The sequence below is a fragment of the Leptodactylus fuscus genome, chromosome 5 (assembly GCF_031893055.1).
Source record: "Leptodactylus fuscus isolate aLepFus1 chromosome 5, aLepFus1.hap2, whole genome shotgun sequence".
Lineage (NCBI taxonomy): Eukaryota > Metazoa > Chordata > Amphibia > Anura > Leptodactylidae > Leptodactylus > Leptodactylus fuscus.
The window spans coordinates 212,856,527-212,876,621 of NC_134269.1; the positions used below are offsets into that span (position 1 = coordinate 212,856,527).

A 20,095-nucleotide genomic window follows, 5' to 3' on the forward strand; every position below is an offset into this window, starting at 1 on the left:
CTATCTATCTATCTATCTATCTCTCTCTCTCTCTCTCTCTCTCTCTCTCTCTCTCTCTATCTCTATCTATCTATCTCTCCATCTTGGATTAGTGATATATACCTTCAGTACGCTGAGTATATTGTATTGTAGAGGTGCAGGACACACGACTTCTTTTGACGAGAGCGACGACAGATCTAATAAGAGAAGGAATCTCACAGGTCAAAGGATTCTAAGTAGTGATGTCACTGTCGCCAGGGCTACTTGCTTGTGATGTCACAGTGTACGCATCACAATGACCCAAGCCAGGTGGAAAAAGGCCTGCTAATAGAAACAGTGCTTATATAATACAGTCCTATAATACCCCCATACAATGTCACAATAGTACAGTCCTATAATACCCCCATACAATGTCACAATAGTACAGTCCTATAATACCCCCATACAATGTCTATATAATACAGCCCTATAATACCCCCATACAATGTCTATATAATACAGTCCTATAATACCCCCATACAATGTCTATATAATACAGTCCTATAATACCCCCATACAATGTCTATATAATACAGCCCTATAATACCCCCATACAATGTCTATATAATACAGTCCTATAATACCCCCATACAATGTCTATATAATACAGTCCTATAATACCCCCATACAATGTCTATATAATACAGTCCTATAATACCCCCATACAATGTCTATATAATACAGCCCTATAATACCCCCATACAATGTCTATATAATACAGTCCTATAATACCCCCATACAATGTCTATATAATACAGCCCTATACCACCATACAATATCAATATAATACAGTCCTATAATACTCCCATTCAATGTCACAGTAGTACAGTCCTATAATATTGCTACAAAATGTCAAAATTGTAAAATCATATAACACCATATAACACCATATAAGGGCAGCACGGTGGCTCAGTGGTTAGCACGGCAGCCTTGCAGCACTGGAGTCCTAGGTTCAAATCCCGCCCAGGACAACATCTGCAAGGAGTTTGTATGTTCTCCCCATGTTTGCGTGGGTTTCCTCCGGGTACTCCGGTTTCCTCCCACACATCAAAGACATACTGATAGGGAATTTAAATTGTGATCCCTATATGGGACAATGTCTGTAAAGCGCTGCGGAATATGATGGCGCTATACAAGTAAGCTTAATAAATCCTATTAATATTATAAATTTGTGGGTTTGCATGTTCGGATGTTTGTTCCTCAATCATGCAAAACCCGCTCGACCGATTTGGCTGAAATTTTCCACAAACATAGTTAATACACCCCATTGCGCAATAGGCTACTTTTCGTCACAATAGCGCACATACGTTTTTCCCAGGACCCCCACAAACCCCAAACTCACACCACCATCTCTGCAATCTCACACACTTTGGACTATAGCAAGCCACAAAATTCATATTACCCTCTACAGCCTCGCCCCTAACCCCACACAATCACATATACATAGACTTTACTACTTTGCCCCTCACCTTAACGATACTCCAGGAGGCTCTCTTTAACGCTCCGGAGCAGCCATGTTTGCCGACCCCCACCGCTCTGACAATCCGCGACACCCCCCACCCATGTCAATACCCCTAGGCGGTCTAATAAATGCAAAAAAAAAAAAAAAAAAAAAAAAAGGAAAAAAAAATAAAATAAAAATTAAAAAGGATTAAAAATTCAAATCACCCCCCTTTCCCTAGAACACATATAAAAGTAGTTAAATACTGTGACACACATCCATAATAGGTATCCCCACGTCCGAAATCGCCCGCTCTACAAATCTATACAAATATTTTGTATATAATACACCATACAATATAGTACAGTCATACAGTACTTATAATAACACCCGCTATATCGCTGTCAGTGTTCGGCCATAGCCTCTGTAACACTACACACATACAGTATTATTACACCCGTTCCATGGTAGGACCCCTAGGACTCTAGTCGCTGACCACCAGCCCCGCACAGGACTCATCCATGGCCTAGATGGAGACTATAAAGTCCCTACAGACCTACACGTCACCATGGTAACAGACTACAAGCAGATCCTGTGTAGTCTGACCCGGCGGCCATATTGGGATCCATCTACTCCCTACTGCAGGTTTAGGCCCCAAATATTAGTAAAATGTAGGCCACAGATGAGACCCAGAATAAGAGCAGGATGAGACTACATGAAGGACTGTTTGTAGTCTGTTACCATGGAGACACATCAGTCTGTACAGGCGCTGGAGGCAGATTCTTCTTTTTTATACAAATGTCCCTGGATGTGAATTATTTTATTACCACAAGGTCGGCGCCAGAGGAACGTGAGGCTGTAACATTATATAACCTCAGCGGGGCGACAATCTCTATGCTGAGTTTTATGAAGTTTCCATGACTGAAGAAATCCCAGTAAGAAATCCATTATTGTAGGTCCGTGGCGATTAGTATCCGGGTACACTGGGCAGACAAGGGTTAACACCTCCATTATCACTGTATAGTATAACCGGGGATATAGGAGAAGCCCGGAACGTTCCGCAGGCCGCAGTGTCATGTACAACATGGTGTCCTTGTTCTTATAATCAGCAATGGAAGGATTTCTCTGTAATGGGATAGAAGAGAGATGAAGTCTCTGCCGCCGCCGCGCCAAGATCTGCCCCGAGGACGGACTGCCGGCCCATATGGCATCGCGGCTTGCCCAGACACCATGAGACTGCCGGGATTACTGTACTTACCTGCTTAGTCTTCTCTGTGTAACTTACACGAGTTCGTTGTTGGCGTCTGATCTGGTCCTTTTATTTACTCCGGCCATGAGGTGGCGCTGTAGTGCAGGTTGGTCCCACTCCGTATATTCTATTGGTGGCCACAGCGCGCATGCGCAAAGCCTGATTCTCGGGTTGGGAAAGAGGATGAGCGCGATCTAGCGCCATGATGGGTAGGATCGGCGATTAGTGGGCGTGCTTAGAGCTATTGAAAGCCACCTTCTCCGCTGCGCCGTGCCGACATAGGAGCGGACAGAACGCTATTTCAGTGCAATCTGCAACAAGGTTCAATGTAGACTCTCTGACTATTTACACTTAGCATCCTCTGATTATCCACTGGTGATAGGAATGGACCCCAGCGGTTAAACTTGTAGGCCTCGGGCAGAACCAACTGCGTATGCCCACAGGCCACAAGAAAATGGCCCCTTACTTACTGTGTAAGTGGCCATTTTTCTTGTGGCCGCAGGCAGGCACAGTCAGCTCAGCCCGAGGCCTACAAGTTTCACCGCCTACGCCGGAAGAAGACGACGTTCCTGAAGATGGAGGCAGCACTGGAGAGTTCTCTGGCAGCATTGGGGACTCCCCAGTGCTGTTTGAGCGCTGGGGACCACCCCCAGTGCTGCGAGAGAACTCAATTGCATACCGGCAAAAAACGGTATTTCTACGGAACGGCGGCGCAGAGAAGACACCTATAAGTAGGAGACCAATAGCCTTTCTTAAGGCTATTCCTACGTGTTAGGGACAAAAACTTCCTTCTGAATGATAGGATCCCTTTAAATTTCTAGTTAGCGTCAAACAAAAAAAGAATCAACAAGATCATTTATTGCAAATAGAATATGAGATCCAACAGATTTATAAATCAATCAGGAACGGAAATTGGAAGAATTTGAGTGCAAAATGTTTTTTTTCACATAATACTTTCCAAAAACACAACAAACCATAAACACACGAGAAAATAAAATGTTCTTATCAAAACCGGAAAATTTTTACAAAAATTTGGCAAAATGCTTAAAGGGGTCGTCCAGAGTCTGAAGGTATCACATACGCTATAAAACTATGCAGTGACATCAGGGCCAGTGGTCACATGGTAAAGTCATGTGACTGCCTTATCCAATGGCTCGGAGACTATAGTATATAATGGATTAGCCCCTCCCACCACCTCTGACGTCCATTGGGAGGAGCTATAAGAAGGTATGTTCCATCATGGCACTGCTAGTTGGTCACTTTGGCACGGTTATGTGGGTGCTGTATAGCAGGGGTAAGTAGGCGCAGTCAAACTTATCAACTTTGTAAGTCCCGCCCCCGCCCAAGCCCGATTTTGCCCCTAAACCTTACTTGCCAACTCTGGGAAGGCTCCACCAAAAAAGTGGTGGCCTCCAAGTTTCCGGGACGAGCTGGCGAGTCTCCTGGCCCCGACTGTTTTAACGTCTGAAATTTTTTGTTCATGTCACAAAAATTGGGACCCAAAGTTTGGCCAATAGGGGGCTCTATATAAAGTATTTGGGCCCTACACAGGGGCACATTTGAGGAGACATTCAACCTAAGGCGGACCTCTGGAACGTATCGGGTGGGGATCAGATTTGGGTTAGTCCGAGATTCCATTACGAGAAGAGATATAAAGTGCATACAATAGAGAGGTAGACGTAGACGGCACACAGCTCGCAATCTTCTAAGGTCTGGCATCTCCCACCCCTAGTCTCACATATTATCCTGAAGACCCATGAAGATCTAGAGGTCCTGTGACCAACACATGTAGGACCAGGTGGTCACCAGAAAGACAGTCATGTGGTCGCCAGGTGGAGAGACCTGCCAAGTTCTACTACAGTGCAGATCAGCTTCAGGCCACCAAGATGGAGAGGTCCTCGGCAGGGTGGCCTTCAGTCTTGGCCGTTGACCACACACTGGTGAGTCTTATGTAATGACTCATGAGACAATACTGGAGAGACAACCCACCAAGGGCCCACACCAAAGCCAAGAAAGCCGGAGTGAGGTGAGTAATGTCAAACTGGTCCCAGATAAGGAAGAGGTGAGTGATTATCCCCAAGAACAGTACGATGAGGCTGAAGACGTTCAGGCCTAGGTCAAACTTCCACAAAGTGATGTCCTTGTCGCCCTGAGCCAACAACAAGATGAGGAGGCCCATGGGCACGGTGACCAGTGACGAGTAGGTCAAGATGAGGGAGACGAGAAGTCCATGGGGGAAATATCTGGAGTTCAGGCCCCTAAACTCGGTGAAACAATAACAGTCCTCGAGACTAGTGGCGTTGCGGAAGCAGTAGTTGTAGAAGCCGATCTTCTTGCAGCCATCGACGAGAACGTTACCATGTCCGTAGATCAAGGCGTAAGTGAGGAGAGAGCAGACAAGGACCTGGACCAAGCTGATGGTGCCGCTCAGGCCCCGGAGACTTAGACAACACTTCTTCTGACTCTCAGCCATCTTGTCCTCCAGCACTGAGAAGGGAACACAACAAAAAGTATAAATTTTGGGGGTCAATTTTCTACGACAAACAAGATGCCCCCAAATCTACCTCCAACCCCACCGCACATGGTACAGGCTGGTGCAGCTACGGTTGGGCCTTAGGCCCAAAAAAATGGATTTACATTTCCAGCAGTAACCACCAGAGGGCAGCGGGGAGACATGACACAGTCTGCCATACCCAAGACAAACCTGTACGCAGCTCTAGAAGTGACTGGAGTATAAAATATAATGACGGGTACAGGGGGGCCCCAAATTGGCTCAACAGTACTAGAGGGTCTACCGGTCACAATATGTGCCGTCACGTTTACCCGGAAGCCAAAAATCTCCCCCTATACTAGACCCGCACACCTGTCAGTCACATGACCCCCTCCGAAACATGTTACTGTAGAGATGTAGCAGAGCTGAGTTGGTCTGCACAAAAATTCTGTGGTTTTACTTTCAACCTGCAGGGGGCAGCAAACATCTGCATTTGAACTGCCTTAGAAGTGACTGGAGCATGCTGGGAGTTGTAGTTCTACAAACCAAAGCATGAAATGACAAAGTTACCTCTGCTACGTGAAGCGGAGCTGAATTTGTCCTGGGGGTTAACTCCTTAATGGCCGCCCTCTTGGTGGCAGGCAGTCAGCGGAGGCAGCTGCTTAACCCTTTGTTCACCGCAGTGCAAAAATGTAACATTTTATGTGAAATATGAACAATATAAGAAAAAAAATTTAAAAAATTGTTCTTGCATTTATGGCTTAAGCAATTATTTGCACCCGAAACCTCGACAAACAAAAAAAAAAAACAAACAAAAAAAATTCTCCCGCAAAAAACGAGACCTCAGACAGGAACGTCAATGGAAAAATAGCAAAGTGACGGCCGCCGAAACCTCGAGACACAAAGGGAAAAAATGTCAAGTGTCGACTTATACAGGGCTGGGCATTAAGGAGTTAAAGTCAGATCATCTCGGCTCTGCTACACCCACCGCCGCTGCGCCGCCGCTGATCTCGCTTTCGGTTTCCTGTAAGGTCATTGTAGGTTGTTGTGACTGGAGATTCCGGGAAAGCCAAACCTCTAGTGACTGGCAGCGCCACATGGGATGGACACGGGATTTACATGGGATTTACATGGGACTGCTTACCTGAATGTTCGAGCCCTCGCCGAGGTGTCGTCTATGTCATAGGAGAAGAGACCTGCAGGAGAGAAAGGGTTAATGTTAACTTTAATCCCTGGACAAGACGGAAAGACACTGAAAGCCAATGGGCGTCCTGTGGCCCCGCACCCACTGCGTTATACAGTCTCATGTGGCCCCCACTAAATATTACACAGTGGCCCCACACTCACTGCATTATAGTCTCCTGTGGCCCCCACTTACTATTAGTAGCCCCTCACTCTATAGTCTCCTGTGGCCCCTCTCTTACTGTAACTCAGTAGTCCCGCACTCCCTGTACTGCATAGTCTCCTGTGGCCCCTCATTACACAGTCTGGTGTGGCCCCCAGTTATTCAGTGGCCCCGCACTCCATAGTCTCCTGTGGCCCCTCATTCACTGCATTACACAGTCTGGTGTGGCCCCCACTTACTCTTACTTAGTGGCCCCGCACTCTCTACTCTATAGTCTCCTGTGGCCCCTCATTACACAGTCTGGTGTGGCCCCCACTTACTCAGTGGCCCCGCACTCCCTGTACTCCATAGTCTCCTGTGGCCCCTCATTACACAGTCTGGTGTGGCCCCCACTTACTCTTACTCAGTGGCACCGCACTCCCTGTACTCTATAGTCTCCTGTGGCCCCTCATTACACAGTCTGGTGTGGCCCCCACTTACTCAGTGGCCCCGCACTCCCTGTACTCCATAGTCTCCTGTGGCCCCTCATTCACTGCATTACACAGTCTGGTGTGGCCCCCACTTACTCTTACTTAGTGGCCCCACACTCTCTACTCTATAGTCTCCTGTGGCCCCTCATTACACAGTCTGGTGTGGCCCCCACTTACTCAGTGGCCCCGCACTCCCTGTACTCCATAGTCTCCTGTGGCCCCTCATTACACAGTCTGGTGTGGCCCCCACTTACTCTTACTCAGTGGCACCGCACTCCCTGTACTCTATAGTCTCCTGTGGCCCCTCATTACACAGTCTGGTGTGGCCCCCACTTACTCAGTGGCCCCGCACTCCCTGTACTCCATAGTCTCCTGTGGCCCCTCATTCACTGCATTACACAGTCTGGTGTGGCCCCCACTTACTCTTACTTAGTGGCCCCACACTCTCTACTCTATAGTCTCCTGTGGCCCCTCATTACACAGTCTGGTGTGGCCCCCACTTACTCAGTGGCCCCGCACTCCCTGTACTCCATAGTCTCCTGTGGCCCCTCATTACACAGTCTGGTGTGGCCCCCACTTACTCTTACTCAGTGGCCCCGCACTCCCTGTACTCTATAGTCTCCTGTGGCCCCTCATTACACAGTCTGGTGTGGCCCCCACTTACTCAGTGGCCCCGCACTCCCTGTACTCCATAGTCTCCTGTGGCCCCTCATTACACAGTCTGGTGTGGCCCCCTCTTACTGTAACTCAGTGGCCCCGCACTCCATAGTCTCCTGTGGCCCCTCATTACACAGTCTGGTGTGGCCCCCACTTACTCTTACTCAGTGGCCCCGCACTCCCTGTACTCTATAGTCTCCTGTGGCCCCTCATTACACAGTCTGGTGTGGCCCCCACTTACTCTTACTCAGTGGCCCCGCACTCCCTGTACTCTATAGTCTCCTGTGGCCCCTCATTACACAGTCTGGTGTGGCCCCCACTTACTCAGTGGCCCCGCACTCCCTGCACTCCATAGTCTCCTGTGGCCCCTCATTACACAGTCTGGTGTGGCCCCCACTTACTCTTACTTAGTGGCCCCACACTCCCTGAACTCTATAGTCTACTGTGGCCCCCACTTACTATTAGTAGCCCCTCACTCTATAGTCTCATGTGGCCCCCTCTTACTGTAACTCAGTGGCCCCGCACTCCATAGTCTCCTGTGGCCCCTCATTACACAGTCTGGTGTGGCCCCCACTTACTCAGTGGCCCCGCACTCCCTGTACTCCATAGTCTCCTGTGGCCCCTCATTACACAGTCTGGTGTGGCCCCCACTTACTCTTACTCAGTGGCCCCGCACTCCCTGTACTCTATAGTCTTCTGTGGCCCCTCATTACACAGTCTGGTGTGGCCCCCACTTACTCAGTGGCCCCGCACTCCCTGTACTCCATAGTCTCCTGTGGCCCCTCATTACACAGTCTGGTGTGGCCCCCACTTACTCAGTGGCCCCGCACTCCCTGTACTCTATAGTCTCTTGTGGCCCCCCATTAGTGTGGCCCCTCACCCCATTCCGGGTGTTCCCCCTCCTCCGCTTGTTTACCACTCCGGTCTATTAATACGCGTCCTGTTGTCGGTGTAGTGTCGCCGGGTTTGCTACTTTCTCTTCTATCCCTGGAACAGAAACTTGGTGTTTTGCCAATTCCCCCCCCTCCCCCAGCCCGGGCCCCTCGCTCTGGCCCGGAGCCAAACTGCAAATCATGTATACATTGTAGATAACAACCCTCAGAGAGAACCTCAACCACAGCGACATCATAACAGGGCGCCCCATCAAAGACGTACAAAGATTTCTCTAACCTGACACCATGTGCACAGGTCCTACTAATAGACAGAACTAGGGGTGTGCGCAAAAATCATAGGGACCACTCCTTAAATATACTCTTCTTAAAGGGAATGTCTCCAGCGCCATCATATCAACCCGTCCCTGCAGATAGATGGGTTAGGGTCACCCAAATCGAACGGTCTTCCCCCTGTGCCAATCGCTGCCTCCGTTGCTGAGATATCGCTGGTTTCTCCATATGCAAATGAGCTCTCTGACGCAACAAGGAGGCCGCCATTGCGCCAGAGTTAATTTGCATAGCTACAAAAACAGCCGTATCTCCGCAACGGAGGCGCCGATTCACACGGGGAAAATACCTTTAGATTCAGGTGACTGTCACCTATCTATCTGGGGGGCTGGGGTGATATGTTGGTGCTGATGACTCTCCCTTTAAAGGGGCACTCTGGTACTAAATAAGTTCTCTGGGACTATAATAGAGGAGTGGGGTCCAACATCTGGCACCATCACTTATCGGTTTCATTGTTTATCAGGCACAGCGCCACATAGTTTGTAGTGGCAGTGCCGGGTATTGCAGGTCAGTCCTATTTATTCTGATTATTGCAATACCAGCCATGAGCAGAACCCAAAGTGTCTCCATGATAGATACTCCTTATCCTGCTTGACCCCGTAACCCCCCTCTGCTTCAATATTGACACAGCCACATATTAACCCCTTGATAAGAGTCAATCCAGGAGGATCAGTAAAGGTCAGAGTGCACGTGTGTTTAGCATTCGGAATGTGTCCACAAGCCAAAGTTCAGACCACCCACCCACGTTGTATAGTACACAACATTGTGTAACTTTTACGGACTACTACCCCCAGCCAAGGTGGAACTACAACCCCCAGCAGGTGCGGATAGATGACTGATAGAAACGAGCGATATCCGTAACATTCTGCGCTTCGCACTATAGGGCGCCACTCATTTAGACACGCATACGACAGAGCCCATTGATTTCAATGGGTAGCGTGCGAATTTGCCCTTTAATTATGGACCACACTGCCGCCACCTAGTGGCAGAAACATGCTGAAGTTACGCACAGTATCAGTACAGCACAGCACCGATTTAATGCCTTCTATCTTGGTGATGCAACGCCGTATTGCCGCCATGTTGCGGATGTTTTATCTTTCCAGTACTGGGAATGGATCCAAAAGGGATGAAGGATCGGTTACGTCTCCCTTCCCTCCTGGATCTGATCCCGGGACTGGTCAAAACAAACAAAAATATCAGGGAATGATGGGGGCGGGGCTTATTAGTGCGCTATATACAGTATATTATATCACGTATAATCCAACATCAGTCCTTTAATCCGGGAATTAACTCCTTCACGATTGGGGGATTAGCGGGCGCCATGATATAGCAGGTAATTTTTTAGGATTCTGCAACAGCAGGTGAAGGACTACAAGTCGCAGCCAATCAGATCTACGTAATAGCACGTATACAGTATATACATCTATAGGTACAGATACAGGCAAGGCAGGGGTTAATAGCGAGCAGCGACTCCCTGCGCCGCTTTACGGTAAATTAGGATACAGAGAGTTTAGAGAAGAGATGAGGACTCACCGTGTGCACCGGCGCCGGGGGCTGCACTGACCACAGCTCTGCTCCTGCTGGCAGCTCCTCACTCCAGGTCATGTGACCCGTCAGCTGCTCCGTTATCTGCTGTCACTGGAGCTGCCGAGTAAACAGGGAAGAGTCAGAGAGCGGAGTGCAAAGTATACGGTATAGTGCACTATATACAGTATATATATATATATGTGTGTGGGGGGGGATCCCCTTTAAATATTAGTCATTGACTATCACACTAATACTTGATGTATTTTTAGAACATTTTTTGCCCTTTTTCGTTTGTTACTTCATAGAAACCTGATGTTTGGCAAATAGAAACCGTCAGTAAGCAGGCTGATCTTCAGACTAATAAGGTTAGATGTATAACTGTAACAGCGCCACCACTGTCCACAGGATGTGTTAGGTATTGCAGCGGTTCTCTTTTTAGGTAAGGGTGAGCTACAATACCACACATGACCTGCAGAGAGGGGTGGCAGTGTTGCCAGAAGAGAGACGTGTTTTGGGAAAGCACAAAGTCCATCTTATGGTCTGACCTATGGAAGGTCTAATGTTTATGGTGGGATTAAAAGGTTAATAATCAACTTGCTGACGGTCTCCGGGTGTCGTAGGATGAAGAGTCAGCAGAAGGAGAAAGATCCAGAGAGAGGAAAGAAAAACGTCACCATGTAGAAGACCCAAGACAGGGAGATACAGAGACGTGTAACCAGGCGATATATAGCACTGACCCCCCCAAACTATTGTATGGTATACAGAGCTCTACTTTAGGTTCCGGGTATGGTATACAGAGCTCTACTTTAGGTTCAGGGTATGGTATACAGAGCTCTACTTTAGGTTCAGGGTATGGTATACAGAGCTTTACTTTAGGTTCGGGGTATGGTATACAGAGCTCTACTTTAGGTTCAGGGTATGGTATATAGAGCTCTACTTTAGGTTCAGGGTATGGTATATAGAGCTCTACTTTAGGTTCGGGGTATGGTATACAGAGCTCTACTTTAGGTTCGGGGTATGGTATACAGAGCTCTACTTTAGGTTCGGGGTATGGTATACAGAGCTCTACTTTAGGTACAGGGTCTGGTATACAGAGCTCTACTTTAGGTTCTGGGTCTGGTATACAGAGCTCTACTTTAGGTTCAGGGTATGGTATACAGAGCTCTACTTTAGGTACTGGGTCTGGTATACAGAGCTCTACTTTAGGTTCAGGGTATGGTATACAGAGCTCTACTTTAGGTACTGGGTCTGGTATACAGAGCTCTACTTTAGGTTCAGGGTATGGTATACAGAGCTCTACTTTAGGTTCGGGGTATTGTATACAGAGCTCTACTTTAGGTACTGGGTCTGGTATACAGAGCTCTACTTTAGGTTCGGGGTCTGGTATACAGAGCTCTACTTTAGGTTCGGGGTCTGGTATACAGAGCTCTACTTTAGGTTCTGGGTCTGGTATACAGAGCTCTACTTTAGGTTCAGGGTATGGTATACAGAGCTCTACTTTAGGTACTGGGTCTGGTATACAGAGCTCTACTTTAGGTTCAGGGTATGGTATACAGAGCTCTACTTTAGGTACTGGGTCTGGTATACAGAGCTCTACTTTAGGTTCAGGGTATGGTATACAGAGCTCTACTTTAGGTTCGGGGTATTGTATACAGAGCTCTACTTTAGGTACTGGGTCTGGTATACAGAGCTCTACTTTAGGTTCGGGGTCTGGTATACAGAGCTCTACTTTAGGTTCGGGGTCTGGTATACAGAGCTCTACTTTAGGTTTGGGGTATTGTATACAGAGCTCTACTTTAGGTTCCGGGTATGGTATACAGAGCTCTACTTTAGGTTCCGGGTATGGTATACAGAGCTCTACTTTAGGTACTGGGTCTGGTATACAGAGCTCTACTTTAGGTTCAGGGTATGGTATACAGAGCTCTACTTTAGGTACTGGGTCTGGTATACAGAGCTCTACTTTAGGTTCGGGGTCTGGTATACAGAGCTCTACTTTAGGTTCGGGGTCTGGTATACAGAGCTCTACTTTAGGTTGGGGGTCTGGTATACAGAGCTCTACTTTAGGTTCGGGGTATGGTATATAGAGCTCTACTTTAGGTTCGGGGTATTGTATACAGAGCTCTACTTTAGGTTCGGGGTATTGTATACAGAGCTCTACTTTAGGTACTGGGTCTGGTATACAGAGCTCTACTTTAGGTTCGGGGTCTGGTATACAGAGCTCTACTTTAGGTTCGGGGTCTGGTATACAGAGCTCTACTTTAGGTTTGGGGTATTGTATACAGAGCTCTACTTTAGGTTCCGGGTATGGTATACAGAGCTCTACTTTAGGTTCCGGGTATGGTATACAGAGCTCTACTTTAGGTACTGGGTCTGGTATACAGAGCTCTACTTTAGGTTCAGGGTATGGTATACAGAGCTCTACTTTAGGTACTGGGTCTGGTATACAGAGCTCTACTTTAGGTTCGGGGTCTGGTATACAGAGCTCTACTTTAGGTTGGGGGTCTGGTATACAGAGCTCTACTTTAGGTTCGGGGTATGGTATATAGAGCTCTACTTTAGGTTCAGGGTATGGTATACAGAGCTCTACTTTAGGTACTGGGTCTGGTATACAGAGCTCTACTTTAGGTTCAGGGTATGGTATACAGAGCTCTACTTTAGGTTCGGGGTATTGTATACAGAGCTCTACTTTAGGTACTGGGTCTGGTATACAGAGCTCTACTTTAGGTTCGGGGTCTGGTATACAGAGCTCTACTTTAGGTTCGGGGTCTGGTATACAGAGCTCTACTTTAGGTTTGGGGTATTGTATACAGAGCTCTACTTTAGGTTCCGGGTATGGTATACAGAGCTCTACTTTAGGTTCCGGGTATGGTATACAGAGCTCTACTTTAGGTTCGGGGTATGGTATACAGAGCTCTACTTTAGGTTCGGGGTATGGTATACAGAGCTCTACTTTAGGTTCGGGGTATGGTATACAGAGCTCTACTTTAGGTTTGGGGTATTGTATACAGAGCTCTACTTTAGGTTCCGGGTATGGTATACAGAGCTCTACTTTAGGTTCCGGGTATGGTATACAGAGCTCTACTTTAGGTTCGGGGTATGGTATACAGAGCTCTACTTTAGGTACAGGGTATGGTATACAGAGCTCTACTTTAGGTACAGGGTATGGTATACAGAGCTCTACTTTAGGTTCGGGGTATGGTATACAGAGCTCTACTTTAAGTCCATGGTCTGGTATACAGAGCCCTACTTTAGGTTGGGGGTACTGTATACAGAGCTCTACTTTAGGTTCGGGGTCTGGTATACAGAGCTCTACTTTAGGTTCAGGGTATGGTATACAGAGCTCTACTTTAGGTTCAGGGTATGGTATACAGAGCTCTACTTTAGGTTCAGGGTATGGTATACAGAGCTCTACTTTAGGTACAGGGTATGGTATACAGAGCTCTACTTTAGGTTCAGGGTATGGTATACAGAGCTCTACTTTAAGTCCATGGTCTGGTATACAGAGCCCTACTTTAGGTTGGGGGTACTGTATACAGAGCTCTACTTTAGGTTCGGGGTATGGTATACAGAGCTCTACTTTAGGTTCAGGGTATGGTATACAGAGCTCTACTTTAGCTTCAGGGTATGGTATACAGAGCTCTACTTTAGCTTCGGGGTATGGTATACAGAGCTCTACTTTAGGTTCAGGGTATGGTATACAGAGCTCTACTTTAGCTTCGGGGTATGGTATACAGAGCTCTACTTTAGGTTCGGGGTATGGTATACAGAGCTCTACTTTAGGTACGGGGTATGGTATACAGAGCTCTACTTTAGGTTCGGGGTATTGTATACAGAGCTCTACTTTAGGTTGGGGGTATGGTATACAGAGCTCTACTTTAGCTTCGGGGTATGGTATACAGAGCTCTACTTTAGCTTCGGGGTATTGTATACAGAGCTCTACTTTAGGTACAATGTATGGTATACAGAGCTCTACTTTAGGTTCGGGGTATGGTATACAGAGCTCTACTTTAGGTTCGGGGTATGGTATACAGAGCTCTACTTTAGGTTCGGGGTATGGTATACAGAGCTCTACTTTAGGTTCAGGGTATGGTATACAGAGCTTTACTTTAGGTTCGGGGTATGGTATACAGAGCTCTACTTTAGCTTCGGGGTATGGTATACAGAGCTCTACTTTAGGTTCGGGGTATGGTATACAGAGCTCTACTTTAGGTTCGGGGTATGGTATACAGAGCTCTACTTTAGGTTCAGGGTATGGTATATAGAGCTCTACTTTAGGTTCGGGGTATGGTATACAGAGCTCTACTTTAGGTACTGGGTCTGGTATACAGAGCTCTACTTTAGGTTCAGGGTATGGTATACAGAGCTCTACTTTAGGTACAGGGTCTGGTATACAGAGCTCTACTTTAGGTTCGGGGTCTGGTATACAGAGCTCTACTTTAGGTTCGGGGTCTGGTATACAGAGCTCTACTTTAGGTTGGGGGTCTGGTATACAGAGCTCTACTTTAGGTTCGGGGTATGGTATATAGAGCTCTACTTTAGGTTCGGGGTATTGTATACAGAGCTCTACTTTAGGTTCGGGGTATTGTATACAGAGCTCTACTTTAGGTACAGGGTCTGGTATACAGAGCTCTACTTTAGGTTCGGGGTATGGTATACAGAGCTCTACTTTAGGTTCGGGGTATTGTATACAGAGCTCTACTTTAGGTACAGGGTCTGGTATACAGAGCTCTACTTTAGGTTCGGGGTATGGTATACAGAGCTCTACTTTAGGTTCGGGGTATGGTATACAGAGCTCTACTTTAGGTTTGGGGTATTGTATACAGAGCTCTACTTTAGGTTCAGGGTATGGTATACAGAGCTCTACTTTAGGTTGGGGGTATGGTATACAGAGCTCTACTTTAGGTTCGGGGTATGGTATACAGAGCTCTACTTTAAGTCCATGGTCTGGTATACAGAGCCCTACTTTAGGTTGGGGGTACTGTATACAGAGCTCTACTTTAGGTTCGGGGTCTGGTATACAGAGCTCTACTTTAGGTTCAGGGTATGGTATACAGAGCTCTACTTTAGGTTCAGGGTATGGTATACAGAGCTCTACTTTAGGTTCAGGGTATGGTATACAGAGCTCTACTTTAGGTACAGGGTATGGTATACAGAGCTCTACTTTAGGTTCAGGGTATGGTATACAGAGCTCTACTTTAAGTCCATGGTCTGGTATACAGAGCCCTACTTTAGGTTGGGGGTACTGTATACAGAGCTCTACTTTAGGTTCGGGGTATGGTATACAGAGCTCTACTTTAGCTTCGGGGTATGGTATACAGAGCTCTACTTTAGGTTCAGGGTATGGTATACAGAGCTCTACTTTAGGTTCGGGGTATGGTATACAGAGCTCTACTTTAGGTACGGGGTATGGTATACAGAGCTCTACTTTAGGTTCGGGGTATTGTATACAGAGCTCTACTTTAGGTTGGGGGTATGGTATACAGAGCTCTACTTTAGCTTCGGGGTATGGTATACAGAGCTCTACTTTAGCTTCGGGGTATTGTATACAGAGCTCTACTTTAGGTTCGGGGTATGGTATACAGAGCTCTACTTTAGCTTCGGGGTATGGTATACAGAGCTCTACTTTAGGTTCGGGGTATGGTATACAGAGCTCTATTTTAGGTTCAGGGTATGGTATACAGAGCTTTACTTTAGGTTCGGGGTATGGTATACAGAGCTCTACTTTAGCTTCGGGGTATGGTATACAGAGCTCTACTTTAGGTTCGGGGTATGGTATACAGAGCTCTACTTTAGGTTCGGGGTATGGTATACAGAGCTCTACTTTAGGTTCAGGGTATGGTATATAGAGCTCTACTTTAGGTTCAGGGTATGGTATATAGAGCTCTACTTTAGGTTCGGGGTATGGTATACAGAGCTCTACTTTAGGTTCGGGGTATGGTATACAGAGCTCTACTTTAGGTACTGGGTCTGGTATATAGAGCTCTACTTTAGGTTCAGGGTATGGTATACAGAGCTCTACTTTAGGTACAGGGTCTGGTATACAGAGCTCTACTTTAGGTTCGGGGTATGGTATACAGAGCTCTACTTTAGGTACTGGGTCTGGTATATAGAGCTCTACTTTAGGTTCAGGGTATGGTATACAGAGCTCTACTTTAGGTACAGGGTCTGGTATACAGAGCTCTACTTTAGGTTCGGGGTCTGGTATACAGAGCTCTACTTTAGGTTCGGGGTATGGTATATAGAGCTCTACTTTAGGTTCGGGGTATGGTATACAGAGCTCTACTTTAGGTACTGGGTATGGTATACAGAGCTCTACTTTAGGTACAGGGTCTGGTATACAGAGCTCTACTTTAGGTACAGGGTCTGGTATACAGAGCTCTACTTTAGGTTCGGGGTCTGGTATACAGAGCTCTACTTTAGGTTCGGGGTATGGTATATAGAGCTCTACTTTAGGTTCAGGGTATGGTATACAGAGCTCTACTTTAGGTACTGGGTATGGTATACAGAGCTCTACTTTAGGTTCAGGGTATGGTATACAGAGCTCTACTTTAGGTACAGGGTCTGGTATACAGAGCTCTACTTTAGGTTGGGGGTCTGGTATACAGAGCTCTACTTTAGGTTCTGGGTCTGGTATACAGAGCTCTACTTTAGGTTCGGGGTATGGTATACAGAGCTCTACTTTAGGTTCTGGGTATGGTATACAGAGCTCTACTTTAGGTACAGGGTCTGGTATACAGAGCTCTACTTTAGGTTGGGGGTCTGGTATACAGAGCTCTACTTTAGGTTCGGGGTATGGTATATAGAGCTCTACTTTAGGTTCGGGGTATTGTATACAGAGCTCTACTTTAGGTTCGGGGTATTGTATACAGAGCTCTACTTTAGGTACAGGGTCTGGTATACAGAGCTCTACTTTAGGTTCGGGGTATGGTATACAGAGCTCTACTTTAGGTTCGGGGTATGGTATATAGAGCTCTACTTTAGGTTCGGGGTATTGTATACAGAGCTCTACTTTAGGTTCGGGGTATTGTATACAGAGCTCTACTTTAGGTACAGGGTCTGGTATACAGAGCTCTACTTTAGGTTCGGGGTATGGTATACAGAGCTCTACTTTAGGTTCGGGGTATTGTATACAGAGCTCTACTTTAGGCACAGGGTCTGGTATACAGAGCTCTACTTTAGGTTCGGGGTATGGTATACAGAGCTCTACTTTAGGTTCGGGGTATGGTATACAGAGCTCTACTTTAGGTTTGGGGTATTGTATACAGAGCTCTACTTTAGGTTCGGGGTATGGAATACAGAGCTCTACTTTAGGTTCGGGGTCTGGTATACAGAGCTCTACTTTAGCTTCAGGGTATGGTATACAGAGCTCTACTTTAGGTTGGGGGTATGGTATACAGAGCTCTACTTTAGGTTCAGGGTATGGTATACAGAGCTCTACTTTAGGTTCGGGGTATGGTATACAGAGCTCTACTTTAGGTTCAGGGTATGGTATACAGAGCTCTACTTTAGGTTCGGGGTATGGTATACAGAGCTCTACTTTAGGTTCAGGGTATGGTATACAGAGCTCTACTTTAGGTTCGGGGTATGGTATACAGAGCTCTACTTTAGGTTCGGGGTATGGTATACAGAGCTCTTCTTTAGGTTCAGGGTATGGTATACAGAGCTCTACTTTAGGTTCGGGGTATGGTATACAGAGCTCTACTTTAGGTTCGGGGTATTGTATACAGAGCTCTACTTTAGGTACAATGTATGGTATACAGAGCTCTACTTTAGGTTCGGGGTATGGTATACAGAGCTCTACTTTAGGTTCAGGGTATGGTATACAGAGCTCTACTTTAGGTTCGGGGTATGGTATACAGAGCTCTACTTTAGGTTCAGGGTATGGTATACAGAGCTCTACTTTAGGTTCAGGGTATGGTATACAGAGCTCTACTTTAGGTTCGGGGTATTGTATACAGAGCTCTACTTTAGGTACAATGTATGGTATACAGAGCTCTACTTTAGGTTCGGGGTATGGTATACAGAGCTCTACTTTAGGTTCGGGGTATGGTATACAGAGCTCTACTTTAGGTTCAGGGTATGGTATACAGAGCTCTACTTTAGGTTCAGGGTATGGTATACAGAGCTCTACTTTAGGTACTGGGTCTGGTATACAGAGCTCTACTTTAGGTACGGGGTATGGTATACAGAGCTCTACTTTAGGTACGGGGTATGGTATACAGAGCTCTACTTTAGGTTCGGGGTATGGTATACAGAGCTCTACTTTAGGTACAGGTTATGGTATACAGAGCTCTACTTTAGGTTGGGGGTATGGTATACAGAGCTCTACTTTAGGTTCGGGGTATGGTATACAGAGCTCTACTTTAGCTTCGGGGTATGGTATACAGAGCTCTACTTTAGGTTCGGGGTATGGTATACAGAGCTCTACTTTAGGTACAGGTTATGGTATACAGAGCTCTACTTTAGGTTGGGGGTATGGTATACAGAGCTCTACTTTAGGTTCGGGGTATGGTATACAGAGCTCTACTTTAGGTTGGGGGTATGGTATACAGAGCTCTACTTTAGCTTCGGGGTATGGTATACAGAGCTCTACTTTAGGTTCGGGGTATTGTATACAGAGCTCTACTTTAGGTTCGGGGTATTGTATACAGAGCTCTACTTTAGGTTCCGGGTATGGTATACAGAGCTCTACTTTAGGTTCAGGGTATGGTATACAGAGCTCTGCTTTAGGTTGGGGGTATGGTATACAGAGCTCTACTTTAGCTTCGGGGTATGGTATACAGAGCTCTACTTTAGCTTCGGGGTATTGTATACAGAGCTCTACTTTAGGTTCGGGGTATTGTATACAGAGCTCTACTTTAGGTTCGGGGTATGGTATACAGAGCTCTACTTTAGGTTCAGGGTATGGTATACAGAGCTCTACTTTAGGTTGGGGGTATGGTATACAGAGCTCTACTTTAGCTTCGGGGTATGGTATACAGAGCTCTACTTTAGGTTCGGGGTATTGTATACAGAGCTCTACTTTAGGTTCGGGGTATTGTATACAGAGCTCTACTTTAGGTTCAGGGTATGGTATACAGAGCTCTACTTTAGGTTGGGGGTCTGGTATACAGAGCTCTACTTTAGGTTCAGGGTATGGTATACAGAGCTCTACTTTAGGTTCGGGGTATTGTATACAGAGCTCTACTTTAGGTTGAGGGTATTGTATACAGAGCTCTACTTTAGGTTCGGGGTATTGTATACAGAGCTCTACTTTAGGTTCAGGGTATGGTATACAGAGCTCTACTTTAGGTTGGGGGTCTGGTATACAGAGCTCTACTTTAGGTTGGGGGTCTGGTATACAGAGCTCTACTTTAGGTTCGGGGTATGGTATACAGAGCTCTACTTTAGGTACTGGGTCTGGTATACAGAGCTCTACTTTAGGTTGGGGGTATGGTATACAGAGCTCTACTTTAGGTACAATGTATGGTATTCAGAGCTCTACTTTAGGTTCAGGGTATGGTATACAGAGCTCTACTTTAGCTTCGGCGTATGGTATACAGAGCTCTACTTTAGGTTGGGGGTCTGGTATACAGAGCTCTACTTTAGGTTCAGGGTATGGTATACAGAGCTCTACTTTAGGTTCAGGGTATGGTATACAGAGCTCTACTTTAGGTTCAGGGTATGGTATACAGAGC

At 46.5% G+C, this 20,095-nt stretch overlaps 1 protein-coding gene across 2 annotated transcripts; it reads right to left on the minus strand.

Annotated features, from left to right (window-relative positions):
• Positions 1–3,548: 3,548 nt before the first annotated feature.
• Positions 3,549–10,497, minus strand: TMEM140 (transmembrane protein 140). 2 transcript variants are annotated; one of them, XM_075275402.1, is made up of 3 exons: positions 10,425–10,497; positions 6,344–6,395; positions 3,549–5,195 (listed from the first exon to the last, which is right to left on the minus strand). In XM_075275402.1, exon 3 carries the CDS (start codon positions 5,179–5,181, stop codon positions 4,582–4,584), a length of 600 nt encoding a protein of 199 aa, XP_075131503.1. In that variant the 5' UTR covers positions 5,182–5,195; positions 6,344–6,395; positions 10,425–10,497; the 3' UTR covers positions 3,549–4,581. The 2 variants fall into 2 exon arrangements, with proteins under 2 accessions (XP_075131503.1, XP_075131504.1); XM_075275403.1 differs by lacking the exon at positions 10,425–10,497 and adding an exon at positions 8,552–8,610.
• Between the last annotated feature and the right edge of the window lie 9,598 nt (positions 10,498–20,095).

Coding starts and splice junctions, on each gene's coding strand:
- TMEM140 (XM_075275402.1), bottom strand. CDS start 5,181: ATGGCTGAGAGTCAGAAGAAGTGTTGTCTAAGTCTCCGGGGCCTGAGC.